General features: G+C 45.1%; 2 protein-coding genes across 8 annotated transcripts in view; one reads left to right on the top strand and one right to left on the bottom strand.

Moving 5' to 3' along the window:
• Nucleotides 1-1,855, top strand: part of FMNL2 (formin like 2) — a 113,612-nt gene extending 111,757 nt beyond the window's left edge. For all 7 annotated transcript variants that reach the window (XM_074547778.1, XM_074547775.1, XM_074547774.1 and 4 more), the window contains one exon: nt 131-1,855. In XM_074547778.1, the coding sequence (XP_074403879.1) occupies nt 131 (1 nt within the window). In that variant the 3' untranslated portion in view covers nt 132-1,855. The remainder of the gene's footprint in view (nt 1-130) is intronic.
• Nucleotides 1,217-25,718, bottom strand: PRPF40A (pre-mRNA processing factor 40 homolog A). The gene is made up of 26 exons (XM_074547781.1): nt 25,228-25,718; nt 23,439-23,576; nt 20,958-21,038; nt 19,633-19,663; nt 19,389-19,411; nt 17,674-17,751; nt 17,487-17,597; nt 16,225-16,345; nt 15,729-15,753; nt 14,169-14,465; nt 12,728-12,836; nt 12,403-12,467; nt 11,721-11,885; nt 11,289-11,397; nt 10,677-10,827; nt 10,452-10,585; nt 9,986-10,100; nt 9,776-9,867; nt 9,542-9,658; nt 8,934-9,071; nt 7,140-7,235; nt 5,936-6,022; nt 5,756-5,852; nt 5,248-5,309; nt 4,528-4,662; nt 1,217-4,297 (listed from the first exon to the last, which is right to left on the bottom strand). Exons 1-26 carry the CDS (start codon nt 25,588-25,590, stop codon nt 4,205-4,207), a joined length of 3,033 nt encoding a protein of 1,010 aa, XP_074403882.1. The 5' UTR covers nt 25,591-25,718; the 3' UTR covers nt 1,217-4,204.
• Between the last annotated feature and the right edge of the window lie 2,082 nt (nt 25,719-27,800).

Genomic DNA, 27,800 nt, shown 5'->3' with positions numbered 1-27,800 from the left:
CTTCCCCGCTCCCGTGCTCCACAAGCTGCTTTGACTGGCTTCCAGCGGGCCTTTGCGTGTCTGTCGTGCCGTCCTTTGCGTGTCCGTGTGTCCCGCGGGGCGCTGCTTGCTGACTGCCGGCTCCCCGCAGATCTCCGGAACCAGCCGTACCGCCGGGCCGACGCGCTGAGGAGGAGCGTGCGCCGCCGCTTCGACGAGCACGGGCTGCGCTCCAACGGCGCCGAGCTGGCCATGTGAGCCCGGCCCGCTGCGGGGCACAGCGACCTCCTCATCCTCATCCTCATCCTCCTCCGCAGGGAGCCGGCCCCGCGCCGGGCTCTCCGCGCCAAGTGCCTCGAATGGAAGCTCCCGCTCCGACGGATCCAAGCAATAGGATTGGGCTTGGTTGGGTTTCTCCGGACTCTGCCGAGACTCTGCAGGATTTGTAACCAAAATGTAAAATAGGGGTTGGGTTGGGGGGTTGGGTTGGTGAGAGCAAGGGCTCCTGTGGGCCTGACTGGTTGGAAACTGGGAATACTGGGAATACTGGGATGTGCTTGGCTTCCAACGCTGGGCCGAGGGGCAGGCCTGGCCTTCAGCTGCACTTAACAGCTCTTTTTTAATTCAGTCTACAAACAAAGACATTTGAGGGCTTTCTGTACCTGGAATTAAAATCATCTCAAGGAATAACCCAGCCCTGTTCCCAGCTCATGCAGCCTCCACATGGAAGGTGGGCCCACAGGAGCTGTCCCAGCCCAGCGCGGGGGTTTGGGATGTTCCAGGGGCTTTGGCTGGGCACCACTGGGATAACAGCGTATTTATTAATTAGCACTAAGCAATTAACACCCAGTAATCAGTATTAGGCTCTGTGGACTGGCAGGGGGATTCCAGTCCTGCTCAGATCCTGCTGAGGCTCCTTGGGAAGGGAAGCCCAGCCTGACACTCCCAGTGGGGTTTGGGCTCTCCAAGGCATTTCCAGCCTGCAAAGGGACAGGGGCTGGTTTAGGGCCATGGTGCCCTCCCTGTGCCCGGAGCAGGATGGATCCCACTCCCTGCCAGCAGCTGGGAAGAGCTGGACTGAGGAGAAATTCGTCCTTCCCAAATCCCATTTTGCTTCCAGCTTCCCTGCCTGGGCTCATCCATCTGTTAATTGTAAAATTTCTTGTATAGTATTTAACCACTGAATTTCTTTGCCCTTTTCCATTGTGCTCCTGTGAACCACTGGTGAAGGTCCCTGTTTTGGTTTTTTTTTTTTTTTTCCCCCTTGGATAATGTGTAGTTATATGATAATCTGTTTTTAAATGTACAGATATTTTGCTACAAAATTGGTGCAGTTTTTTATGGTTTTTACACTTCCCCCCCCACTTTAGCCTCTGGGTAATATTGTAAATATTGTTTAAAAGGAAATAAATGCATCAAGCCTGTGCTATACAATCTGAATGTTATTTTAACTTATAGTTTTTGTTTTTATATTTAACTAAAAGGACAGTTTTGGACTCAGAATTACCACATTGACCAATTTCCAGGAATTTTTCCTTGAAAAACTGCCAAGTTTTGCATTTACAGCACTGTGTACTTGACCTGCTAAAGAGAACATGCCACTGTTGGAACGAGTGTTTGGATCAAAGAAAATTGGATAATTTGAATTTCAGATTTCACCACTTGTTGGGGTATAAGCACTAAATCTCATTTTCTTCAGCTCAAAGGTATTTTTATAATAAAAGCCCACAATGAAAGCCAAGCTGGCATGTTCTCTTTAATATTTTTCTAGTCATAGATCTGCTTCTTAGCAAGATTAGAAGTGTTTCTAAAGCAGTTCACGTTCCTTTCCTGGTCTGTTCCTGCCATAAAATCAAATAAACTATTTACACTACTACACTGAAATCCAGAGGGGTTTTTTAGGTCACTTTTACCTGGTTTTCTTTTCCCAAAAAATGCTGATATTTGCTAGGTGAACACCTGGAGCTTGTGTGGATGACGACTGAAAGAATTTTGAAAGAATTCTTTGTTATTCTGGAAGAGGCTGAGGGGAGAAATTTGGGGTGTGGATGTTCCTGGGAGACACCAGGAGAGAGATAAATGGGGATGAATATTTGCCAGAAATGCACTCAAAACAATCCAAATATTTAAGGCCTAAATAACTTGAATTTTAGTATTAAATGTAATTTTTAAAATGGTTTAATAAAATTATTCTAAGGGGTGGTCAGGATTAACCAGCACAGCCAAGGACACAGTTAAACACCATCCAAAATAATCCAATAATTGATTAAGAAGAATCAATTTGGCTAAAATTCCTTCCAGTTTCCAGGTGGGAATGCAGAAGTTGGCTGTGCTGCCACAGGAAAAAAATTGGGCTGAGGAAATATGAAAGAGGAGAAAAAACACAAAAAAAAAAAGCTGGAAAAATAAGCCTGAACTCAATTCCCTGGAAAACTCAATCCTGCCTTGCTTGGTTTAAAAGCAGGCTCAGTTTAAGCTGACTTTCTTCTAGCAAACTGAATTAAGATGCTAAGAAAACCCCACCATTGGAATAATGGACATTCCCAGGTTTTTATTTTTGATGGAAAATCAGTGCAAACCTTTCAAAGGTGATATTCCCTTAGGAACAACTTCTGCCTTGAATTTGTGTGGATGCAAGGGAATAAAAGAGCACTGGAAGAGTTTCCTCCCTGCTTACAAACCTGGGGACCTGTCAGGCTCTCAATGCTCTCCCAGCTCCAAGGCAGATTCCAGGAGCTGCTTCCCAAACTCTGCTGGGCTGTTCCCATTTTGGGATATAAACAGGGGAGCAAAGCAAACCTGGCTCACTCTTCAGTCCTGGAGCAGCAAATATCCCATCCTTCCTTAGGAGAGCCTGCAGGGAAAAACCTGGAATATTCCAACCTGGATTTCCACACCAAACACCCATGGATATCAAAAATCCCACCAAGCCCTGTTTGACCAAATCCAGGTGGTTTTTCCCCAGGGAATGGGTGATAAGCAATGACCCTTCAGGGGGAAACAGCAGGATTGGGATGTGCTTTCCCATCCCAAACCATCCTAGAAAATCCCAAAGCATCCCAAGGAAAATCCCAAACCATCCCAGAGAAAAATGGTTACAACCTCCTGCATTTTATATTCCAAATAACTCATTTCAATCTCAGGGTGTTCTTAAGGATTCTGAGCCTTGTAACCACCCCAGCATGAAAATTCCCTGGATAAATTGATCCTCTCTGGGTGTTTATGCACTGGTAAAAGTGGTCAAAATTCAGGAAAAACCTCCTGAAAAGGAACCTGAACAGTCTTCAAGCAGGTTTTGTGAGTGAGGCTGTGGCTCAGAGCTGTACAGAGTATTTAAGGAGAAATAAATACCAGTACATGCTAAAAGACAAGGTTTAATCATTGATAAAAATGTACAAAAATATTCCAAGGACAGCGGCTTCCCAATTTTCTCACCGAGCAGGGCTGGGGCACCTTCCTGAACGTGCAGGGGCTGGAAAACAGGGCTGGAGCTGCTTCCTCCTCCCTCCTCTGGGCTGTGCAGCTACATTCTGCAGCAGGTTCTTAAGGCAACACATGGAATTGCGTTTAACATTGGATTTTTATTCCTAAGTTTTCGGAAGGGGGAGGGAAAAGGTGGAGGAAACGCTGGGTAACAGCCGGGGCTGGCCGGGCTGGGATTTCGGGAATGCTGAGGTGGGTGTGTCCCAAACGCTCCCTCTGCTGGCACAGCAGGAGAATCCCCATCCACGACATTCCCTGGCTTTGGGATCGATGGGATAGGGACACGAAATCAGTCCTGGACAAAAGCCCCAGAATCCAGGGGATTGCAGAACACAGCAGGACACGGATTCCTTAACTCCTGCTGCCTTCCCAAAAATCCCACCCAAGCAAATCCATCAAAGAACAAAAGCACAAAGAATTAAATTAGGAGTTTTTCCCCTAAGCTGAACTGGGCTCTGCCCAGGCAGCCCAGGGTCGTTCCCTGCCCTGGGAAGGACACTGGGAAAGTGCTTGGGGACACTGCTGCCACCTGGGTGTCCCCTCCAGGGGATCCCAGCCCCGGCACAGCTCTGCCCTCAGAATTCCATGGATTTTTCTACTTTTGACTGGATTGAAGTGGTAAAAAACTAAAAGCCACCGCTGTTGTGGCCATGGGCCACCGGCCACCGGCCCCAGGGCCTTGCCCACACAAGGCTTGGTTTTATTTTGCCACCTGTAAACATTTTTGGTATCAAGGATCTTCTCATTGATCTTCATCCAGCTGTTCCAAAAGAGTCCTCCTCTGTTTCTCCAGCTCCCCCTCGCTGAGCTCGCTGCCAGAGGTATCCCAGTTCCCCTGTGGAGAGAAGGGACACAGGTCAGCATGGGATTGTCCAGGGAGGCTCCAGGATGGGCACACACAGCCAGGGCTGCTCTGTGCCACTCAGAAACCCCAAAATCCAAACTGGGCAATGGCAGAGACCTCCAGGATGCTCCAGTGCAACCTCTGACCTCTCCCAGAGCACACCTGAGGAGCTGCATCCAGCAGAGCCCAAAGCATCGGGACAAACAGGAAGCAGAGCTTACGGAATCTTTTCCAGGCCGTTTCTTAGTGGGAGATTTATGCTTGGACTCAGATCTCTGTCTGGCTCTTTCCTTCTCACTGTCCCTCTCTCTGTCTTTCTTGTCCTTCTCTCGTTCCACATCAGATTCTGGTGAATCCTGTTGAAAAAAAATGGGAATAGTGAATATTAATGTTGAATATTCTGGAGTTCAACTTCCATTTGAAGAATTGTAGAATCATGGAATGATTTCAGTTAGAAGGGGCTTTAAATTTCATCCCATTCCACCCCTGCCATGAGCAGGGAAACCTTCCCCTGTCCCAGGTTGTCCACCCTGGCTTTGGACACTTGCAGCTTCTCTGGGCACCTTGTGTTAGGGCCTCCCCACCTTCCCAGGAAGAAGTGAAGCTCTTTCTGCATTCTGGATCCTTCCAGAGCTTCCAACACAAGCCTGATGCTCAGGCAGGCACAAGGAATGCCTGGGATCCTTCCCATTAGGAGAACACCTGGATTTGCCAGGATAAACAGCAAATCCCATGCCTCTCATGGAGTCTTTCACCTGGAGTTAAACCCTCCACATTCAGCAGTTTTAAGTGGTTTAATACTGCGAATATAGAACAGTTGTTATTTTGGCAATACCCTCCTCCAGCTTGATCCCAGTTTTGCCCTAGGATCATCCAGCTGGGATTACTGACAGCAGGTGCCAGGTTGTCCATAACCCAATCCAAAACTGAGCTCCACTCACAGACTTGTGCCTCCTCTTCTTGCTCTTCTTCTTGTGTTTTTTGGACTTCTTGTAACTCCTCTCTGCAGGCACAGGGAGAAACAAAACCGCCAGGAATCAGTGGGTAAATCCCAAAGGAGAAGAGCCCAGCTGGTTTAAAGCCAACCCAAAGCAATCCCATCCCATCCCATCCCATCCCATCCCGTCCCATCCCATCCCATCCCATCCCATCAATCCCATCCCATCCCATCCCAACCCATCCCATCCCATCCCATCCCATCCCATCCCATCCCACCCCATCCCAACCCAACCCATCCCACCCCATCCCATCCCAACCCAACCCAACCCATCCCATTCCCATCCCCATCCCATCCCAACCCAACCCGTCCCGTCCCGTCCCGTCCCGTCCCGTCCCGTCCCATCCCATCCCATCCCATCCCATCCCATCCCATCCCATCCCATCCCATCCCATCCCATCCCATCCCAACCCAACCCATCCCGTCCCAACCCAACCCATCCCGTCCCGTACCGGACTCAGCGCTGGACGAACGCTCCGACACCGACCGCGATTCCGAGCGCTGCCGCTTCTTCTTGGAGTGGCTGTCGTCATCCTCGGACTCGGAGCCCTTCACACAGAGCCCAGGGGAGAGTTCCAGTCAGCAATGGCAGCTCCAGCAGCAATGGGAATGGCACAGGGAGGGTTACTCACCGAGCGGGAACGCGAGCGCTTCCGGTGGTGTTTCTTGGATTTCTTCGAATGTTTCTTGGTCTTGGAGTGGTGGTGCTGACACTCGTGCTGTGGGCAAGGCAAGGAGGGGAGAGCTCGGAATTCCAGCAGGGATTGCCCTTGGAAAAGCCCTAAAATCCCAGCTGGTTCCACCATGGGGAAGGAGAACTTCCCTGGAGCAGAGTGCTCAACCTGGCCTTGGGCAGTTCAGGGATGGGCAGGAAAACCTCATCAGCTCCTACAGGACATCCCAAAAACCTGATGGGATGCTCTTCCTCATCCAAGAAAACTGGGAAAGGTTAAAAACTCCATAATCACCATTTCATGGGAGAACCATCTCATCAGTTCCTACAGGACATCCCAAAAACCTGATGGGATGCTTTTCCTCATCCACAAAAGCTGGGAAAGGTTAAACACTCCATAATCACCATTTCATGGCAGAACCATCTCATCAGTTCCTACAGGACATCCCAAAAATCTGATGGGGATGCTTTTCCTCACCCAATAAAGTTGGGAAAGGATAAAAACTCCATAATCACCATTTCACGAGAGAACCATCTCATCAGCACCCACAGGACATCCCAAAAATTTGATGGGAATGCTTTTCCTCATCCAAGAAAACTGGGAAAGGTTAAAAACTCCATAATCACCATTTCATGGCAGAAACACCTCATCAGCACCCACAGGACATCCCAAAGAATTGATGGGATCTTTCTCCTCATCCACAAAAGCTGGGAAAGGTTAAAAATTCCATAAAATCAGCGTTTAATGGGAGAACCATCTCATCATCTCCTACAGGACATCCCAAAGAATTGATGGGATCTTTTTCCTCATGCACAAAAGATGGGAAAGGTTAAAAACTCCACAATCACCATTAAATGGCAAAATACCTAAAAATGGGCACTGCTGCCCTGCAGCACCTGGACTGCCATGGATCTGCTCCCTGCATCCAAGCCAACCCTTGCTCTGCCTAATTGCAAATTACAGAATTAAAAGTCAAAATTTCAGTTCAAATTCTTCCAAATTCCAAGAATTGCAACAAGACCCCCAAGTGTGAGAGCTGAAAAATCTAATTTATCTCCTGATATTATTTAATGGAAAAAATTCCATTAAATCCTTCCACTTCCCATTCAATTTAGAAGGAATTTTCCTTGTCTGTTGATTTCAAAAATAAAGGAATAATTACCTCAAGTACATGAAGGAAATCCTTAAATATCCTTTTCCTTTCAGATTCCAGGGTGATGTCTTCAAATGCTGGTTCCTTCACAAATCTGTCTCTGATCTGTCAGGAAAATTAATTCTATTAATAATATTCAAAGAAATTAAATTATAAAATTATTAAAATATTAATAGAAGGAAATAATAAAATATAATGTAGTAATGAAAATGGCAATAAGAAACAAGTAAGGAATATAATAAAAACTATATAAATAATAATGAATAAAGATTAAAAGGAATAATAAAAATAATAAGGCATAATAAAAGTATTAAGAAAAATAAATAAAAAATTAAAATAATGAATAATAAAAATAAGAAAATTAAAATCCTGAAGAAATAAAAATAGGGAAAAATTAAACCAAAAATAACAGAAATATGAAAAAATAATTTAAAAAAAAGAAAAAAGGAAAAATAATAGAAAAAATAAAAAAATTATTTTAGAAAATAATTGCAAAAAAAAATTTTCACCATTTGAGAAGCCCTTGAAATGCTATAAGGCTAAATTTTTAATCCCAGATTTCCAAGCAAATCCCAAATTTCCAGTGTTCAGGGAAGCTCTAACTCATGGAAACATGGAGAATCCCACTGCTTCCCCTGCACATTCCATTTAACCTTACAAAAACCCCAAATATTTCTATAAATTATCCTTGGAAAGGAAAGCTTTTCCAGGGTATTTTATGCAGGACAAAGTTCTAAATAATTTCAAATAACTTTGGGGGGGGGGTTGTTTTTTTTTCCAGTTCTTTTAGGATGTTTTTTGTTTCAAAAGGATGAAGCTTTTCCCACCCAACTCCAAGTTCTCCTGATGAATCCACAGGGTTTGATGGGATTTTGAAGCCCCATCCATACAGGGTGTGATGGATTTTGAAGCCCCATCCATGGGGTTTAATGGGATTTTGAAGCCCCATCCATGGGGTTTGATGGGATTTTCAAGCCCCATCCATGGGGTCTGATGGGATTTTGAAGCCCATCCATGGGGTTGATGGGATTTTGAAGCCCCATCCATACAGGGTGTGATGGGATTTTGAAGCCCCATCCATGGGGTTTGATGGGATTTTGAACCCCATCCATGGGGTTTGATGGGATTTTGAAGCCCCATCCATGGGGTTTGATGGGATTTTGAAGCCCAACCATGGGGTTTGATAGGATTTTGAACCCCATCCATGGGGTGTGATGGGATTTTGAAGCCCCATCCATGGGGTTTGATGGGATTTTGAAGCCCCATCCATGGGGTTGATGGGATTTTGAAGCCCCATCCATCAGGGTGTGATGGGATTTTGAAGCCCCATCCACAGAGTTTGATGGGATTTTGAACCCCATCCATGGAGTTTGATGGGATTTTCAAGCCCCATCCATGGGGTGTGATGGGATTTTGAAGCCCCATCCATGGGGTTTGATGGGATTTTGAACCCCATCCATGGGGTGTGATGGGATTTTGAAGCCCATCCATGGGGTTTGATGGGATTTTGAAGCCCCATCCACAGAATTTAATGGGATTTTGAACCCCATCCATGGGGTCTGATGGGATTTTGAAGCCCCATCCATGGGGTTTGATGGGATTTTGAAGCCCCATCCATGGGGTTTGATGGGATTTTGAAGCCCCATCCATGGGGTGTGATGGGATTTTGAAGCCCCATCCATGGGGTCTGATGGGATTTTGAAGCCCCATCAGCAGAGCCTGCTGAACGCGGGGTTTTTAGGGATGAGCAGGGGCCTGTTTGGGATTTTGGGAATGTTCTCCCCAGGGAATTCCCATCCTTACATCCTCCCAGACAGCATCCAGCTCGATGGGGGGGGTGGCCTGTTTCAGCATGCTCTTGAAGGCCGATTCCTTCCTCTTCATCTTGCGGGCCTCCTCCTTCTCCCGCTCGCGCTCCCGCGCCTCCGCCTTCTCCAGCAGCTGCAGCAATGACAGCAAAGAATTCCATTTATTGGGGTTTGCACAGCTCTGCACCCTCACAGCTGTGTCTGAGCCACTTGGGAATGACAAGGAAATTTATTGCTTTTCCACTACTTAATTAATAAATCTATGATATTAAATTATTTTATCAAAAATTAATCAGTTATTTCTTTTCCAAGCACGGAATTGCTGTTGATGAAAATGCAATGATGCAAAACCACAGAACCACACAAATCTTATGTACAAAAGGAAAGCATCAGAATTCCTCAAGTTTGGGAATGCTGACTGCTTGGATAAAGGTTTATTTTTACTATGGCAACTGAAATAACCCTAAATAACAGAATATTCCTCAAATATTATGGAATCAGTTAGAAAATAAGCCCTAATTCCTGTTTGGAGAAGAGATTTCCCATCTTAATTATCCAGATATCCCAATTAATTAATGAATTAATTTATTAATTCATACTTACACTGTTGAAAGCCAGCTTGATATTCCCTGCATCCAAGGTGGTGGCTCTTTTAGTGGAGCTGATGACAGTGACAAAATCCTCAAAGGAAGTGTTCACCTCCACCACAAACCCTTTATCCTAGAAAAAACAGCTCCTTTGGTGTCAGGGAAATCAGCAATTCCTTCAACTCCAAGGAAATCCCAGCTCCCTTGGATGGGAATTGTGCCATTCAAGGAGGAGCCAGGTAATGCTCACCTTTAAGATGTCTTTAATTATTTTCTTCTCATCGTGGTAACGAGCTTTTAAATCCTCCACATAAAACTTGAACAGGTCCAGCGCTGTTGATCCTGAGGGAGGGTTTAGTGAAGCCACAGGTCAGGTTTAACCCCAGAGCTGCATTTTGAGGTGATAAAAAGCAGGAAGGATTGCTGTGGCCCCAAACCATCCCAGGTTTGCCCTCCTTACCAGGCTGGCCCAGCATGCTGGTGAACCTGATGTCGGAGCTGATGGCTGGGTACAGCTCCATCCAGGAGGACATGGAGTGCAGCTGCCCGTGCTCGTGCAGCTCGTCCAGAAACAGCTGCAAAACACAGGGAAATGGCAATTTGGAGTCATTCCTCCTCCTTGGGAACTGGGATTCCACTTTTGTTCTACAAAAATCCCTTTTTCTGTTGTTCTTCCTGCTTTTCTCCACCACCTGCAACATTCCAGCTGCACCTCCTTCCCATCCAGGCCTATTCCCCCTGATTTTCCCTTGTGTGTAACACAGCAGAGAAAATGCCACAACCCAACACTTCAGGCTTTGAATACCCCCTTGAACCAACCCTCAAAAATAAAAAAACCCCATTATATATAATAAAATAAAAAAAAATAAAAAAATATCCCATTATACTCCTTGAGATTTTTACACAGAACCCCAAACTGCACCAACCTGGAAAGATTCCCTGTTTTTACGCTGCCTCCTCCTTTCCCTCAGCAAACTTTTCTGCTTCTCTTCCTCCTCCTCTTTCTCCAAGGCTCTGATATGTTCCTCAAAACAGATCAGGGCATCCTCCTTATCCATGTCTAGCAAGAAAACAGGGAAAAAAATCAGGTTATTCCTTCCATGTCAGCAAGAATCCTCGTTCCCAGGGAATTCCAGAGCCCACAGACGTACTCTGGAGCTCCTCATCCTCAGCAAAGGTGGGGTTGTCCATGAGGTACTGCTGGGCCTCTGACCAGGTGGTGCAGTAGGTGACGTTGGCCATGTTATCCAGGATGTTCTTCAGAGCTTCCCAGTTCCTCTTGCGCAGCTGCTTGGCTTGCTCCTGAGGGGAAAAGTTCATTTTTGGGGCTCAGGATGAGGTGGTTTGGATAGAAATGACAGATATCTAGTGTGTTCGCCAAGAAAATATGGAATTAATCTTTAATTTATATAAAATTGTGGAACTCTAGTGTGGTTTGGGTTGGAAGGGTCCTAAAAGCTCAACCCATTCCAACCTCCTGCCCTGGACAGGGACCAGGTTGCTCCAGGCCTCATCCCTGGACACAAAACAACAGAATTTTCCCATCTTATTATTATTTCACTAATTCAGAATAAAATCCATCATGTGATTGATTAAAATCCCTCAAAAACTCAACTCGTGGTAAAATCAGCAGCAATAAATCCCAATAAACCCCAAACCCTTCCCCAAAAGCTGCTGTTTGTCTGCCATAAAGCCTCAAGCACAGCTTTAAAGTGATTTAGGAACCAGTGAGGAGCTGCTGGGTGGATTGGAGGGGAATTTACCTTCTCCTTCTTGGACAGGAAGAACAGAACATCCTCATAAATCTCCAGGCGGTCCCGCTCGGAAATGGCATTCCACACCTCCAGCTCCCCAAACATCTGTTCAGCTTTCCTGGGCACAGCACAGCAAAATCACACCACTATTTATTCATTTATTTATAAATAAATAAATAAATAAATTTATTTATTATTTATTAATTATTATTATTGGTGGCTGAATTATCCATCAATCCCCCAGATCATCAGGGAGAGTTCTGTTCCAAGAAGGAATAAATTTACAGGAATTCTTGATTTTCCCTCTTGGAAGTTTTTTTTTTGTGATATATTTTGAATTTTTTTATAAAGGAAGAAAAAACTAAAAATGGAAGTTGATGCCACTCCAAGCAGTGTATCCATGAGGATTTGTATCCCAGATTTTTATCCCAGGTCTCTTACTTGTATCTGGTGGTGGATGTCATCTTCTCATGGTTTTCCAGGAAGCGCTGGAAGGATTCCTTGGCTTCCTTGTACTTGGATCTGGCTTCTTCCTTCTCCTCCTTCTCTGTCTGAACTTTGTAGGCATTAAAGGCCTGCTTCTTTTCACTCAGTTTTGCCAAAGCACTTCCCAGGAAAGAAAAGAAAGAGCAATGTTATTCATAAATTAAAAAAAAAATATCAAGAAGAGAAAGAAAATCAGAAAAATCAGGAAAAAAATGAAAGAAAATAGCAAAAAAGAAAGAAAAAAGAAAATCAAATAATCAAAAGAAAAATAAGAAAACTGAGGAAAAAAAAAAAAGAAAACTGAGGAAAAAGAAAGAAAAGCCAGAACAATCAGAAAAGGAAAGTAAGAAAAATAACTAAGAAAATCAAAACCAGAAAGCAAAAGGCAACAGGTTTGAATAATCTAGATTTGAGATAAAATTAATCTGAACATTTTAATCCCCAAATCAACAAGAAATCCCAACTTCCACACTTTTTCCCAATACCAATGAAGCTGTTGGAAGCATTTCTTTATGGAGGAAGGAAGCCAATCCCTGCCAATGGCACAAGTGCAGGAGGATCTGTTGCTGACAGAACTTTACATTTTTGGAAGTAAATTCTCTAAAAAAGGTTTGTGTGGAATTGAAGGGCTCAGTACCTGTATCTGGGGTCATTAATGATCATTTTCATGGCCTGCTCCCAGGAAGCATTGGATGGAACCCGCTGTGAAAACAGGAAATTATGGATGAATCAGACCAGGAATTAACATCCAACAAGGAATAATTCCTTAAAAACAGCCAAGGGGAAAAAATAAAATCTTCTTTTCATTGCAATGTCCTTTTTCTTTCATTTCCTCAAGAGTGAGGAATTCTTCCCCAAAAAAACAAGTAAAACCTGGCAAACAAAAAAAAACCAACCAGGTTTTGTAGCTCAAGAAAACATTAATAATTGGTCAATAAAATATTAATAATTGACCCAGATACCTTTTCTTTTAACAGTTCTTTAAATGCTTGTTTGGCCTCTTCCTTTGTGTTCCACGTGTAGGTTTTTTTAACTGGTTGTGCATCCTCATCCTCCTTCTTTGCAGTAGCACTAAAGCAAAACAAATTTTATTATTTCAGAATTTTTTTTCTAAGTTAGAGGCACTGAAGAGTCAAAAACCACCACAAAATGAGTTTTATAAACAGCAACTTCAAATAAAAAAATAATTCTAATAATTCATACAAGGGTTTTCCTTACCGACACCACAGCTGATGAAAAAAAGGTCCAAAAAAATGAATTATTGAGGCAAAATAGTTCCCTCCTGCAACTGACCGCCTGCTAAGGTTATCTAGAAATTATCCCTAAATATATTATGTTGAAATTCAGCAGGAATATTAACATTTTATATAAAAATATAAAAGAAGTGCATAAAAATGGGCCTCTACTCCTTAATTACGTTCTGCTGTCTAAAATCCCCCACAGCAACTCCTTTTTTTTTGAATTATAAAAATCCTAAGTTATAATTTTCCACACAATAGATCTTTCATTATTTAAAATAAAAAGGAATCATAGCTGGAACAGATAAAAATCCCTTGAGTATTTGATTTTCTACCAGCGATAACCAATGGCACAGATCCATGGAAAAGGAGAAGAAATAGGGAAGTGTTTAATGGCACCCTGGGAAATTCTTACAGACACTGGGAAATCCATGGAATGTTCTGTCACTGGTGCTGCTGAGAAATGAAAAACTGCAGCAAAGCCTCATTTCATAAATGATCATGGAATGGCTTGGATCCATGTTCCATGGGCAGGGACAGCTCCCACTGTGCCAGGTGCTCCCAGCCCCATCCAGCCTGGCCTTGGGCACTGCCAGGGATCCAGGGCACTCACAGCTGCTCTGGGCACCCGTGCCAGGGCCTCAGCACCTTCCCAATCCCTGATCTAAGCCTGTGTTCTGTCACCTCAAAGCCACTCCTTCTTGTCATGTGGTAAATTATTCATTCCCTTGAAGAACTTGCTTGAAGTGTGCTACAGGCCTGTGGGAAGAGCTTGGTGTTTGGGATGGGAACCATGGGATGGGTTGGGTAGGAAGGGACATTAAGGATCATCCCAATCCATCCCACCATGGCAGGGACACCTCCCACTGTCCCAGGCTGCTCCAAGCCCTGTCCAACCTGGCCTGGGACACTTCAGGGATCCAGGGACATCCACAGCTTCTGTGGGAACTCCATCCCAGGGCCTCACAGGGAATGATCCCCCCAAATCCCCTTTCAGGGATTTGGCAGGGACACCTCCCACTGTCCCAGGCTGCTCCAAGCCCTGTCCAACCCGGCCTGGGACACTTCAGGGATCCAGGGACACCCATCCATCCCAGAGCCTCACAGGGAATGATCCCCCCCAAATCCCCTTTCCTGGAGCTGCCATCCACCCCCTGGCACTCACTCTCCCGACGCCTCCTGCTTGGCCGCCTCATCGGTGGCGGCGGCCGCGGTGTCGGCGCTGCCGTCCTGCGTGCCGGGGGCGGCGCTGCCCTGGCCCTGCTCCTCGGCCGTGGCCGTGCCGGCCGTGTCCGTGTCCCCCGTGGTGGCAGCCGGGGCAGATTCCCCCTCGGGAGCAGCTCCTGCAGGAGCAGCCGTGGCCGTGGCGCTCTCGGCGGCCGGGGCTGTGCTGGCCCCGCTCGGAGCGTCCCCGGCCGCGGCCGGAGCCGAGGTGGCGGCGGCCGCGTCCTCCGGCTTCGTGCTGGGGACAAACACGACAGCGGTCACTGCTGCCTCTGCTCGGGACATTCAGGGCAAAGGGGCAGCTTAGGGATGGGGCCACAGTGGGGAGTGAGGGGTTTAGGGTGAGGTAAAGACACGGAAAAGGTTTGTAGGCCCTCAGGGAAAGGGGTTTGTAAGGCCTCAGGGAAAAAGGGTGAAAGGCCCTCAGGGAAAAGGGCTGAAGGCCCTCAGGGTAATAAAGAGTCTGAAGGCCCTCAGGGTAAAGGATCCTAGGAAAGGTTTGAATGCCATCAGGAAAAAGGAGTTGAAGAGCCTCAGGAATAAAAGGGGTTGAAGGCCTTCAGGGTAAAAAAGGGGTTGAAGGCCCTCAGGGAAAAAAACGGGTGAAGGATCCTAGGAAAGGTTTGAATGCCATCAGGTAAAAGGAGTTGAAGAGCCTCAGGGAAAAAAAGGGGTTGAAGACCCTGAGGAAAAAAGGGTTTTAAGGATCCTAGGGAAGGTTTGAAGGCCCTCAGGAATAAAAGGGGTTGAAGACTCTCAGGAAAAAAGGGGCTGAAGGCCTTCAGGGTAAAAAAGGGGTTGAAGGCCCTCAGGGTAAAAAAGGGGTTGAAGATTCTCAGGGAAAAAAGGGGTTGAAGACCCTCAGGCAAACAAAGGGCTTGAAGGATCCTAGGAAAGGTTTGAAGGCCATCAGGAAAAAGGAGTTGAAGAGCCTCAGGGAAAAAAAGGGGGTGAAGACCTTCAGTAAAGAGGGTTTGAAGGATCCTAGGAAAGGTTTGAAGAGCCTCAGGGAAAAAAGGGGTTGAAGGCCCTCAGGAAAGAGGGTGTGAAGGCCCTCAGGAAAAAAGGGTTTTAAGGATCCTAGGGAAGGTTTGAAGGCCCTCAGGAATAAAAGGGGTTGAAGGCCCTCAGGAAAGAGGGTGTGAAGGCCCTCAGGAAAAAACAGGCTTGAAGGCCCTCAGGAAAAAAAGGGTTTGAAGGCCCTCAGGCAAACAAAGGGCTTGAAGGATCCTAGGAAAGGTTTGAAGGCCATCAGGAAAAAGGGTTTGAAGACCCTCAGGAAAACAAGGGGTTGAAGACCTTCAGGAAAAAAAGGGGTTGAAGGCCCTCGGGGAAAAAGGGGTCCAAGGCCCTCAAAAAATGTTTGAAGAGCCTCAGGAAAAAAGGGTTTGAAGGATCCCAGGAAAGGTTAGAAGACCCTCAGGGAAAAAAAAGGATTGAAGGCCCTCATGAAAAGTTCAAAGACCCTCATGAAAAAATTAGTACAATGTTAAAAATGTACCTGTTTTCTTCAGCTTTAATCATTGCTAGAGGAAAAAAGGAGAAAAACAATTAAAATATAGCTTAAAAATAGTTCATGTACACAGGGAGTTCTCATAATTCTTGATTTAATAAAAGCAAAGTTTTACTTGTTTTTGTTACTATCAAAAATTTCAAATGTATGTGCCCTTCAAAGACTGAAATCAATTGAGATTAAAACAAAGTTTAGAAATCCCATTATGGGAAGATGGGGGAATATAAAAATGACTTTCAGGTTTGAAATAATTATTTTAATTATTTTAAAAATAGTTCAAAGACCCAGAAAGAAAGTCAGGATTATTAAACAGAATTTTAAGAACCGAAATATTTAAATTACTGCGGCCTATTATTTTTCTTACACTTATTCTTTCCCCCTTTTGTTGCTATTTAAAAAAAAGACACAATTAATGAATATATATATTAATATATAAAATATAAAAAAAAATATAAAATAAAAATACAAAGTCCAGGACTCTTACCTTCAAGATCCTCCAGCTCTTTGGGTTTTGCCCAACGGGATTCCTTTGTTTGGGAATTGTAATAATAAGGCTTCCCAGAATCTGATTTATACTCCTTCCAGGGACACTTGGACAGCAATTGCTGATGGAGAGAAAACAAAGATTTTCCAAGGAAAATCTCCTTTAGGAACTCCTTAAATAAAGATTCTTATTTCCCTCTTCCCTATTCCTGTTCCTTAAATAAGCAATTAGGAACATCATTAGGTGGGATAATTATGAGGCACAAGGCTTTGGGTGCATTAAAGTTGCTTTCCTGGAGCTCTTTCTTCCTGAAATTCCTTCCAATTCAGAAAAAAAATCAACAAAATTCCAAGTTTTCCCATTTTCTCCCTTGTGGGTTTAACTTTGGTTAAGGTTTGTTTTCAGCTCTCAGCTACAAACATCAAATATTCTTGAAGAAAACAGAAAAATTGGTTAAAAAGTGGAAATAAATCACATTGGATCAATTTGATTTGATATTATCCAACAAAAATAAACCAGGGGAATTCTCAGGAATTTGTAGTATATTTTAAGATAATTAATTTGACCCAAATGGTAATTTTTAGGAATTTTTTCTTCTCTAAATAATTCTCTAAATTATATCTATTGCTTTCTAAAAAATAAAAAAGGACACATTATAAAATAAAAAACCTATTTAAAATGAGGAATATGGAGGAATTTTGCACCCTCAGGTTCTCCCAACATAAGGAGAACAATCCAAATATTTCAGGAACATTTCCTATTGGAAGAGTTTGCTCCCACTGATAGTGGAAGCCTGGAAAAAGTTCAAGATAGAATCTAAAATGTTGGGCTTTGTGCTTTCCCAGATCAACTGCATACTGTGTAAGCAGTATGAGAAATTATATAATTGTCAGATGTGATGATTGTTTAGTAATTAAATGTAATTATTATATAACCAGAAGAAGAATAGTGAGAAACTATGTTGGAAATTCAGAGAGGGGCTACATTTATGTATACAATAGAACAATGTAAGTTTAATTATTAACATGAAAGTTATGTAAGGATAGAATATAAAACATGATCATTTCGGATGTATGGTTGGAGTCAGATTTGGGTTGAACACACCCCAATTCCCAGAGCTCTCAATAAATATAATCCCTGTGATTGTGTGGTTTTGAACACTGACACCACTGCTTCCAGCAGGATTCTCCTTGCTGCAGGTGTCAGGCCTGGAAATCCTCATGTTCCCACAATATCCCAGAATTAATTTGGGATTTGGTTACCTCAGCAGGGGTTTTGAGGTCATCTGGCTTCTCCCACGTGGACTGCTTGGTCTCGGTGTTGTAGTAATAAGTTCTTCCATCCGGGGACTTGTGCTCTGTCCACGTGGATTTCTGGGAAAATCCCAAGGGAAATGAGTGCTGATGTACAAAAAGGGATCCAAGCACACAGGAAGGGAGGGATACAGACCTGCTTGGAGTGCTCCTCGCTGGCAGAGCTGCTGCTGCTGGAGCTCTGCTGGACTGCGGACACCACGGCATGCGCTGTCTGAGGGGAGACAAAACAGGCCTTGGAAAACCCTCACTCAGGATATAGAATATATAATACACCTTCAGTCAGTATTTTCCCCAAAAAAACCTCCTTATTTGGGAGTGGAGCTGTTCAATTGCACATTCCCAAGGGCCTGATCCCACCACGGGATGCGCTGTCTGAGGGGAGACAAAACAATGGAAAATCCTCACTAACTCATGGGTTTCACCCAAATATCCTGGATTTTCCAGGTGGTTCAGCAGCACAAATAAGCCAAATTCACACCTTTAGTCAGTACTTTCCCCAAAAAGCTCCTTATTTGGGAGTGGAGCTGTTCAACTGCACATTCCCAAGGGCCCAATCCCACCACGGGATGCGCTGAGGGGAGACAAAACAGGCCTTGGAAAATCCTTACTAACTCATTGGTTTCAACCAAATATCCTGGATTTTCTAGGTGGTCCAGCAGCACAAATAAGCCAAATACACACTTTCAGTCAGTATTTTCCCCAAAAAAACCTCCTTATTTAGGAGTGGAGCTGTTCAACTGCACATTCCCAAGGGCCCAATCCCACCACTGAATGCGGTGTCTGAGGGGAGGCAAAACAGGCCTTGGAAAACCCTCACTAACTCATTGGTTTCAACCAAATATCCTGGATTTTCTAGGTGGTTCAGCAGCACAAATAAGCCAAATTCACACCTTCAGTCAGTATTTTCCCCAAAAAAACCTCCTTATTTGGGAGTGGAGCTGTTCAACTCCACATTCCCAAGGGCCCAATCCCACCACGGGATGTGGTGTCTGAGGGGAGGCAAAACAGGCCTTGGAAAATCCTCACTCACTGCTGGGTTCCACCCAAATATCCTGGATTCTCCAGGTGGTTCAGCAGCACAAATAAGCCAAATTCACACCTTCAGTCAGTATTTTCCCCAAAAAACCTCCTTATTTGGGAGTGGAGCTGCTAAACTCCACATTCCCAAGGGCCTGATCCCCAAGGGCCTGATCCCACCATGGGATGCGCTGTCTGAGGGGAGACAAAACAATGGAAAATCCTCACTAACTCATGGGTTTCACCCAAATATCCTGGATTTTCTAGGTGGTTCAGCAGCACAAGTAAGCCAAATTCACACCTTCAGTCAGTATTTTCCCCAAAAAATCTCCTTATTTGGGAGTGGAGCTGTTTCACTGCACATTCCCAAGGGCCTGGTTCCCTCAGGATGTGCAAGTGGAGGGGTGAGACCACGACAACCCCAAGTCACAATTCCAGCAGCACTCTCTGTTCCCACAGCTTGAGGAAAATTTGCTTCAGGAAGGTTCTGGTTCCCTGAGCTCCCTCCCACAATTGCTGCTGCTTTCCATGGCCAGCTTTCCCATGAATTCCCTGGAATCAGGACTGCATCCCTGCTGTGGATGAGGATTGGATACAGCCAAGGAAAATTGGATTTCCTGACAGGCCAAGGGACAGGATGGAAATCTCATGGAAATAATGTGGACATCATCTATTTAATAATTACATTGGGACAAAGCCCACAGATTTCAAGGAACAACCAAAAACTTGGAAAAAAAAAGTGAATTAAGGTTTTCCTTTAAATCCCCAAAACCAAGTTTGCCCCACACCACAATGAAATTCCAACCTTCTGGAATTGTGTTTTCAACATACCTGAGTCCCAGGAGGGGTTACTCCTGAAAAATAAACAATTAAAAATTAATTGATGGTTTGGTTGCTTAATTTTCCTAAATATTTCTCCATGTGTGCAAGGAAAAAAAAAAAAAAGTCCTGGGCACCAATGGAGACTCCAGATCTGAAATGCTCCATTCCATTTCAGGCAAAAAAGTGGAATTTTTAAATGTTTCAGCTGATTTTGTTTAAGTATTTTGAAATTATATCAAGTTGTTTTACTCACCTACTTGTGCATCCATGCTGTTCACTCCTGGCTGTAAAAATAATTAAAACAATTAAACAATTAAACAACAAAATTTAAGTAATTAATTCCTGAGGAATTCAATCCCCCAAAAAAATCCAATATTCATTATTCAAACAAGGCTTTTCTGCCACAAAAGGCTCAATTCCTTAAACAAGGATTCCTGCTTCCCCCTAATTATTCCTGCTCCTTAAATAAGCAATTAGGAACATCATTAGCTGGGATAATTATGGGGCACAAGGCTTTGGGTGTACTAAAATTGCATTCATGGAGCTCTTCCTGCCTGAAACTCCTTCCAATTAAGGAAAAAAAAAAATCAACCAAATTCCAAGTTTTCCCATTTTCTCTTTATGGATTTAGCTTTGGTTAAGTTTTATTTTCACTTCTCAGCTACAAACTTCAAATATTCCTCAGGAAAACACAAAAAAAATGGTTAAAAAGTGGAAATAAATCATATTGGATCAATTTGATTTGATATTATCCAACAGGAATAAATCAGGAAATTCCCAGGAATTTGTTGTGTATTTTAAGAGCATTAATTTGACCAAACCAGTAATTTCTAGGAATTTTTAATGTACTTTAAGAGCATTAATCTGACCAAAATACTGATTTTTAGAAATTTCACTGCTTCAAATCAGCACAGCAAAGGTTTGTGCTCAGCACTAGAAGAAATTCCAGAGAAATTTAGGGATTTAAATCTGCATGGGAAAAAACCCATAAAAATAATTTATTTCTAAATTTAATGGCTGGGTCTGGTTTTAAGTGAATCTCTTAGGCTTGGACTAAATTTATTTCTTAAGAACAGGATTCAATTTATATTTTTTCCCCTCAGATTTCACCTGTGTTTTAATTTTTCCCTTTCCATTTCCACCCAAAGAACTTCTCATTCCTTGAGCTATTCCAGCAATTTTTATACTCAACTGGATTTCAGGAACTTTTAATAAAAAATCTCTTTCTAATGGACTCAAATGTCTTTAGTATTGAATTTAAATTCTTTAAAAAATTTCAATTTAAGAGAGAAGAATCTCTTGGTCAGACAATTAAACAATCCAAGGTCACAGTGATTCCTGCCACACTGCAGGAAGTGAAGGATAAGGAATGAAAGAAAAACAAAAAGGAGTTTAAAGACTGCTGAAAATCACAAAAATCTTATTTTATAATCATTCAAGAGCCACATAAAACTCCACTGTAATGAAAAAAATGTAAAATTTAAATTCTTCTTTTCTAATTAAAGAAAGCCAAGAGTGATTAACTGTAACTTCTACAAAGAGCTTTTAAAAAATTTAAAAAAAATAAATGAAACTCACAGGAACCGTGGGCTGCATGGCAGCCTGGGACATGTGGGACATCATCATCCCAGGCATCACCGACTGCATCATCCCAGGCATCTGCAATTCAAGAGCATTTCAGCATATTCTCCACACAAAATACTGTATTTCTATTTAAAAACCATTATCTGATACTTCTTTTTAATTTAAAACAACCCAAACATCCCTCTTATGCAAGGAAAAATAAAACAGATTTGTGAGATTGTGATTCCCTTCACCACATTCCCACTGAACTGGGATGTTCCCATTAGGAATGGCATGTCCAGATTCCAAAGCTGGACAGGAAATAACACCAAAACCAATTGAAACTCTGAAGGAACAACAGCAAATGATGTGGGAGCTGATTGCATGACTGAAATCCTGAGTGGAAGCAGGAACAGCAAAGGTTGGGAATGATGAATTCCTGCAGAATCCCAAGGCTACAGGGAATAAAGGAACAAAGGGAGGTGAACTCCCAGGTGTGACATTTACCTTACATTTGCTCTCCAGCTACCAAAAAGTCCTGAGTTGCTCCCTAAAATGTGAAATATTGAAATATTCCCTGGGAATTGTGGAACAAGAGCAAATGATGTGGGAGCTGATTGCATGACTGAAATCCTGAGTGGAAGCAGCAAAGGTTGGGAATGAAGAATTCCTGCAGAATCCCAAGGCTACAGGGAATAAAGGAACAAAGGAAGGTGAACTCCCAGGTGTGACATTTACCTTACATTTGCTCTCCAGCTACCAAAAACTCCTGAGTTGCTCCCTAAAATGTGAAATATTGAAATATTCCCTGGGAATTGTGGAAAAGGAGGTACAGAACAGCAGAGAAATAAACCAGAATTTCTACTTCACTTCCTAATGAACACAATAATACAGCACTAATGAGTCAATTTTTTAAACTAATTTTTTAAACTCCTCATTTTTTAAAAATTAAAAATTTAAGGAATTTATTTTTACCCCAGAAGCTGCAAATCCCCACTGAAAAAAAATTCCTGCCAAGCCCTTATGATTTAAGGAAAATATGGGTGTTGTGCCCAGGGAATTGCAAAGGAAGAGGAGCTGTCACCAAAGCTTTAATCCTTCCCTGCTCTCCTCCACAGGAGCATCCCAAGGACATTCATTAAACCCACAAGGAGAATTATTTCTTTCCAGAGCTGAGGATTTCATCCCAAAGCACACAGGAAATGTGGGAACTGAGAGGAAAAGCTGCCAAAAGCAGGGCCATGGTCGTGGCTGTGTCACCTTTTCCAGTGCCAGGGCATTGGCAGCAATGGGATCCAGGGATTACAAACCAAGCCCAGGATCCCAACAGGAATTCTGCAACAATTCTGGAATTCCTTGGTTCTGCTCTTGCTGGAATGTTCACGTGTGTGGATGGAGGAACTGGCCAAGAATTACAGAAACGTGAAGTCCCAAGACAAACTTACCCCTTCAAAATCTACAGAAAACTTCCAAAAAACCTGAATAAATCAATCCAAACTATGGATTGATAATTAAAGTTAGAGGTGCATTAATTACCTGTTCTCATCCAAAAAAAACTTGAATAAATCCCAAATAATTGACTGAAAGTTAGAGGTGCATGAATTACCTGTTCTCATTAAAAAACTTTAATAAATCCCAAATAATTGACTGAAAGTTAGAGGTACATTAATTACCTGTTCTCACTCCAAAACACTTAAATAAATCCCAATCTATGGAATGATAACTGACATTGGAGGTGCATTAATTTCCTGTTCTCATTCAAAAAACTTAAATAAATCCCAAATGATGGACTGAAAGTTAGAGGTGCATTAGTTACCTGTTCTCATTCCACCCCTATGGATTAATAATGAGAGGTTCTGTTCTCATTAAAAAAACTGGAATATATATATCCATATATCAATGGATTGATAATTAGAGGTGCATTAATTACCTGTTCTCATTCCAAAAAATCTTGAATAAATCCCAAATGATTGACTGAAAGTTAGAGGTGCATGAATTACCTGTTATCATGCAAAAAACTTTAATAAATCCCGAACTATGGATTGATAATTAAAGTTACAGATATATTAGTTACCTGTTCTTATTAAAAAAACTTGAATAAATCCCAAATGATGGACTGAAAGTTAGAGGTGCATTAATTACCGGTTTTCTTTCCACAAAATCTTGAATAAATCCCAAATGACTGACTGAAAGTTAGAGGTCATTAATTACCTGTTATCATGCAAAAAACTTTAATAAATCCCGAATTATGGACTGATAATTCAAGTTGGAGGTGCATGAATTACCTGTTATCATGCAAAAAACTTTAATAAATCCCAAATTATGGACTGATATTTGGAGGTGCATGGATTACCTGTTATCACACCAGTTTCCAATTCCAGTTACAGAGGTGCCTCAGTTCCCTGCTCCCCATAAGCAGAGTTATAACCCCGAGTTTCCCCAGGAGATTCCCCCTCAGGGCTGAGCCCTGGCACAGAACCTGCTGCAATTGCTTACCTGCCCCATCGGGGGTCCTCCCATGGGGGGCATCATCTGAGGCATCATCCCGTGGGGCACCGGGGGCATGTTGGGGGGTCTCTGGCCCATGGGGTGCATCCCCATGGGGGGGTAGTGGGGCATTCCGGGGTGCCCCATCTGCAAAACAGCGACAGCAGGGAAATCAGCACCGAGGCAGCCGCCCCAACACCACAGGGAGAAAGGAAAAGAGGTTGTCATTATTGCAACACTTTCAGTACTTGCTGTTCCACACAGATGCAACAGCTCTGGGAGTACCCTGAGATAAAGCCTGGGCAGAATTTCCCCTTGGAAAATGCATTTAGCAGGAGGGAAAAATATGAAATTATTGATCACAAAACTTCAAAATGGTTTGGGTAGGAGGGACCTTAAAGTTCTTGCAGTTCCAACAGCTCTGAGAGTACCTTGAGATAAAGCTTGGGCAGAATTTCCCCTTGGGAAATACATTTAGCAGGAGGGAAAAATATGAAATTATTGATCATAAAACTTCAGAATGGTTTGGGTAGGAGGGACCTTAAAGTTCTTGCAGTTCCAACAGCTCTGAGAGTACCTTGAGATAAAGCTTGGGCAGAATTTCCCCTTGGAAAATACATTTAGCAGGAGGGAAAAATATGAAATTATTGATCACAAAACTTCAGAATGGTTTGGGTAGGAGGGACCTTAAAGTTCTTGCAGTTCCACCCTCTGGGACACCTTCCACTATCACAGGTGTCCAATCTGGCCTTGGACACTTCCAGGGATGGGGCAGCCTGGAATTCCATCCCAGGAATCCCCACCCTCACAGGGAAGGAATTCTCTCCTAATTTCCCCTAACTCTACCACCTTCCAGTCCAAAAGCAGTTTTCTAATGACTTTTTCTTATCCCAGAAGTCTCCCTGGGGCTGGATGAAAAGAAACCATGAGCAACTAGAAAGTTTTCAATCTTCTGGGCAGAACTCCTGACTTTTCCCAATCACATCCTCCCACAGCACATGCAGTGACAGCTCCTGTTTCCCAGCCCCAGGTAATTCCAGGTGGAACAGTGTTTCCTAAAAATCCCCTCTGGTCCTCTTTGGAGTGCTGATTCACTTTCAGAGGCACCTACCACCCTGGTGCTGAGAAGATCCTCCCAAGCCTGCTTTGCTCTAAGCTGAGCCCCTTTCCAGCTCCCTCAGCTGCTCCTGGGGCTCCAGATCCTTCCCAGCTCTGGATACAGCCAGGTCTGTGCTGCACTGTGCCCTGGGGGGCATCGGGAAGGGCATTCCCAGCAGGTCAGGCAGGGATCCTGCTCTTCTGAGGCACCTCTGGGTGCTGTGTCCCATTCCCAGGGATCCTGACCCTCCGAGGCCCCTCTGGGTGCTGCGTCCAGCTCTGGCTCCTCAGCACAGCAGGGCCAGGAGCTCCTGGAGCATCTCAGTGCCCAGGAGAGGCTGAGGGAGCTGGGGCTGCTCAGCCTGGAGAGAAGCCCCAGGGAGAGGAGCCTCAGCCCTGGCTGTCCCTGGGTGTCCCTGGGAAGGCTCCAGGCGGGGCCCAGCAGTGGCACCAGAGCAAGGCAGGGACTGATGCCCAGGAAGTCCCACCTGTACTCGAGCAAGAGCTTCCTCCTTGTGCGGGTGACAGGTGCCAGAGAGGTTTTGGCGTCTCCGCCAGCGGGGACACCCAGAACCGCCCGGACACAGCCCCGCACCACGGGACGCCCATCCCACCCAACCCTGCGATGACCCCGGAGCAGGAAGGCGGGTCCAGCTTCCGCACGCCGTAACTCCGTGCCCCCCCCGGAGCCCGCACTCACCATGAGAGAGCCGCGGTCGACGCCGCCGGGCCGCATGGCGGGGCTGAGCAGGGAGCCCCCGCAGCGGCCCAGGAGGCGCCCGCGCAGCGGCGGCCGCGGGGCCGCGGGCCCGAAGGGCAGCAGCGGCTCGGGCTCCCCGCGGGGCGGGAGCAGCGGCGCCAGCAGGCTGACGGGCTTCCCCGCCGGCCAATCGGGGCGCGCCGCCAGCCGCGCGCTCTTCGGCGATTGGTCGGCGCCCGAGCCCACCGGCCGCACGGCGTCGCCCGGCGTCAGCTGCATGAGGGGCGGCGGCTTCGGCAGCGAGAACGGCAGCGGCTGCGGGGAGGCGGCGGCGGCCGCGGCCGTGGAGTCCCCGCCGGACATGGCGGCGAGAAGCGGCCCGGCCCCGCGGCGCGGCGCTGGCTCGGGAGGCTCCCGGGAGCGCGGGGCGCGGAGCGAAGCGGCGGCGGCTGCGGCCGAGCGCGGGGCACGCCGGGAAACCGCTCACGTGGGACCGGGGGCGGTGCGCGATCGGCCGGGCGGTACCAACAGCGCCGGAAGGAGGGGGTGACTTCCCGCTGCACCGTTTCGGCTCAGCTCGGGAGGTGGCGGCAGATCTCCCCTCAGCCGTGCTGCGGGTGGTACGCGCCGCGTTCGTGCTTTTTCCCCCCCGTGACGGTGCGGGTGGTACGGGCCGACTCGGACCCCCCCCGCGCCTCCGCCGTGGTTGGCGCCGCTGAGGGGGAGCGGCCGCCATGGCGGGAGGGAGAGCGCGAGGGGATCAGGGAATATCCCATCGGGATCGGGGAATATCCCATCGGGATCGGGGAATATCCCGCTGGGACGGCACCCACAGGGACCAGCCCGTCCCACTGCTGCACCTGCACAGCCCCACAGTCCCTCTCTGTGACCGTGAGTCCTTTCCAGGCCCTCCGGGAGCTCTGGCAGCCCTGAGGCCGTGGCGCTGCCGGGGATGCAGGGGCAGCCTCGGCTTCTCTGGGAATTCCATTCAGGGACTCCTCTCCCTCACAGCCAGGAATCCCCAATTCCCAATATCCCATCCATCCCTGCCCCGTGATCGACGGAACCCGTTCCCTGTGTCCTGTCCCTCAGGGCCGCGGAACAAAGGCCCGAAAAGGTGAACTGAGAACAATGTTAAAGCTCAATGTAACCTCAGCTGGAAGTGTCTAAAATGTAACTCTGGTTTTCCGGGAAACATTAAAATCCCGCTGTTTTCCTTACACAAAGCCCTCCTGCCAAGGTTTTCGTGTGGAGGAGGGAGTCAATTGATTAAAACAAAGTAAAATTGTGTATGACCTAAAATCCTTGCCCATCAATCAAATCCCTGGCAGAGATGCATTTGATATATTTTATAATCTTGGTTTAATACCCAAAATCCACCCAAAGAAGTGGGAGAAGAGCTGGGAAAGTTGGGGAGAAATTCCCAATGATTTATAATTTGGTCTTGTGCCACTCACACCAAGTTTATTTGGATGGAGTCTGTCCCACACAGCAGAGTGGGAGAGGGCTGGGAATTCTGTGGGATAAATGAATTTATATGGGAGACTCCAAAGGGGAAAGACCCTGGAGACCCAGGGGATGATCTCTGCTCCCTTGTGTATTTATTTATCCGTGTTTCTCTACCTGAGAATTCTCTAATTCTGAAATTAAGAAAATTGAAATAAAAATTCTGAAATAGAGAATTTTGGAATAAAAATTCTGAAATACAATTTCTGAATTGCAGATTCTGAAATAGAAGTTCTGAAATAAGAGATTCTGAAATAAAAAATCTGAGCTGAAAATTCTAAAAAAGAGGACTTTGAAATATAAATTTGGAAATGCAGACTCTGAAATAAAAACCCCGAGACACAAATTCTGAAATCCAAATTCGGGAATACAAATTTAGAAATAAAAACGGAAGTAAAAATTCTGAAATACAAATTCAGGAATACAAATTCTGAAACAAAAACCTTGAAATTAAAACAAAAAGAAAAAGTGAAATAAAAATTTGGAATTATAAATTCTGCCATGCAAATTCTGAAATACGGCATTCTGTAATACAAGATATTTGGGACAGTGAGGAGAGTGAGCCTTGGGATTCCTTTTTCATGGAGTTTTACCTGTTAGCTGGAATGTATTTAAGCAGTGGGGTTTGTATTTAATGTATTTAATCTGGTTTTCTCTTAGAAAAACTGTTTTATTTCCTGTAAACTCGATATCAAATCGCCCTCAGGTGTTTGCCGGATTTCTGTGGCAAGGCAGAGCATTCCAAGGGAATTCCTGGAGCGGCCAGCAGGGAGAGGGCTCGCACACGGAATCTCTCGGGCCGGATCTCACGGATGATCCCGGGATCCCGATCAGCAGCCCTGGGCACGGACTGGAACCAGAGGGCTTGGAAAGGGATTTCTCATTTCCCATCCATTTGGGATTCTGGGATTCCCGGGAAAACGCGGGGCGGTCCCATGGGCACAGCGGCCTTGGAGCCTCGTCCCACTCAGGGGAAACCTCGCTCTGCGCATTCCCGAACCCGGCATTCCATACCAGCGGGATTCCATCCAGTGGGATTTGATCCAATGGGATCCAGCAGGATTCCA

Source organism: Zonotrichia albicollis, chromosome 10 (genome assembly GCF_047830755.1).
Source record: "Zonotrichia albicollis isolate bZonAlb1 chromosome 10, bZonAlb1.hap1, whole genome shotgun sequence".
NCBI classification, from domain to species: domain Eukaryota; kingdom Metazoa; phylum Chordata; class Aves; order Passeriformes; family Passerellidae; genus Zonotrichia; species Zonotrichia albicollis.
Note: the sequence above shows the minus strand (reverse complement) of the source record. Positions and strands in the feature narration are given on the sequence as shown.

Bases quoted from the DNA above. Each gene is read 5' to 3' on its own strand.
- PRPF40A (XM_074547781.1), bottom strand. From the start codon at position 25,590: ATGTCCGGCGGGGACTCCACGGCCGCGGCCGCCGCCGCCTCCCCGCAG. The intron at 10,828-11,288 runs GTAAATTCCCCT...TTTTCCCCTCAG, and splicing joins TCCTGTCCAAGAAGGAGAAG to GAGCAAGCCAAGCAGCTGCG. The intron at 9,072-9,541 runs GTAAGTATGAAT...TCATTGCTGCAG, and splicing joins TCAAGCTGGCTTTCAACAGT to CTGCTGGAGAAGGCGGAGGC.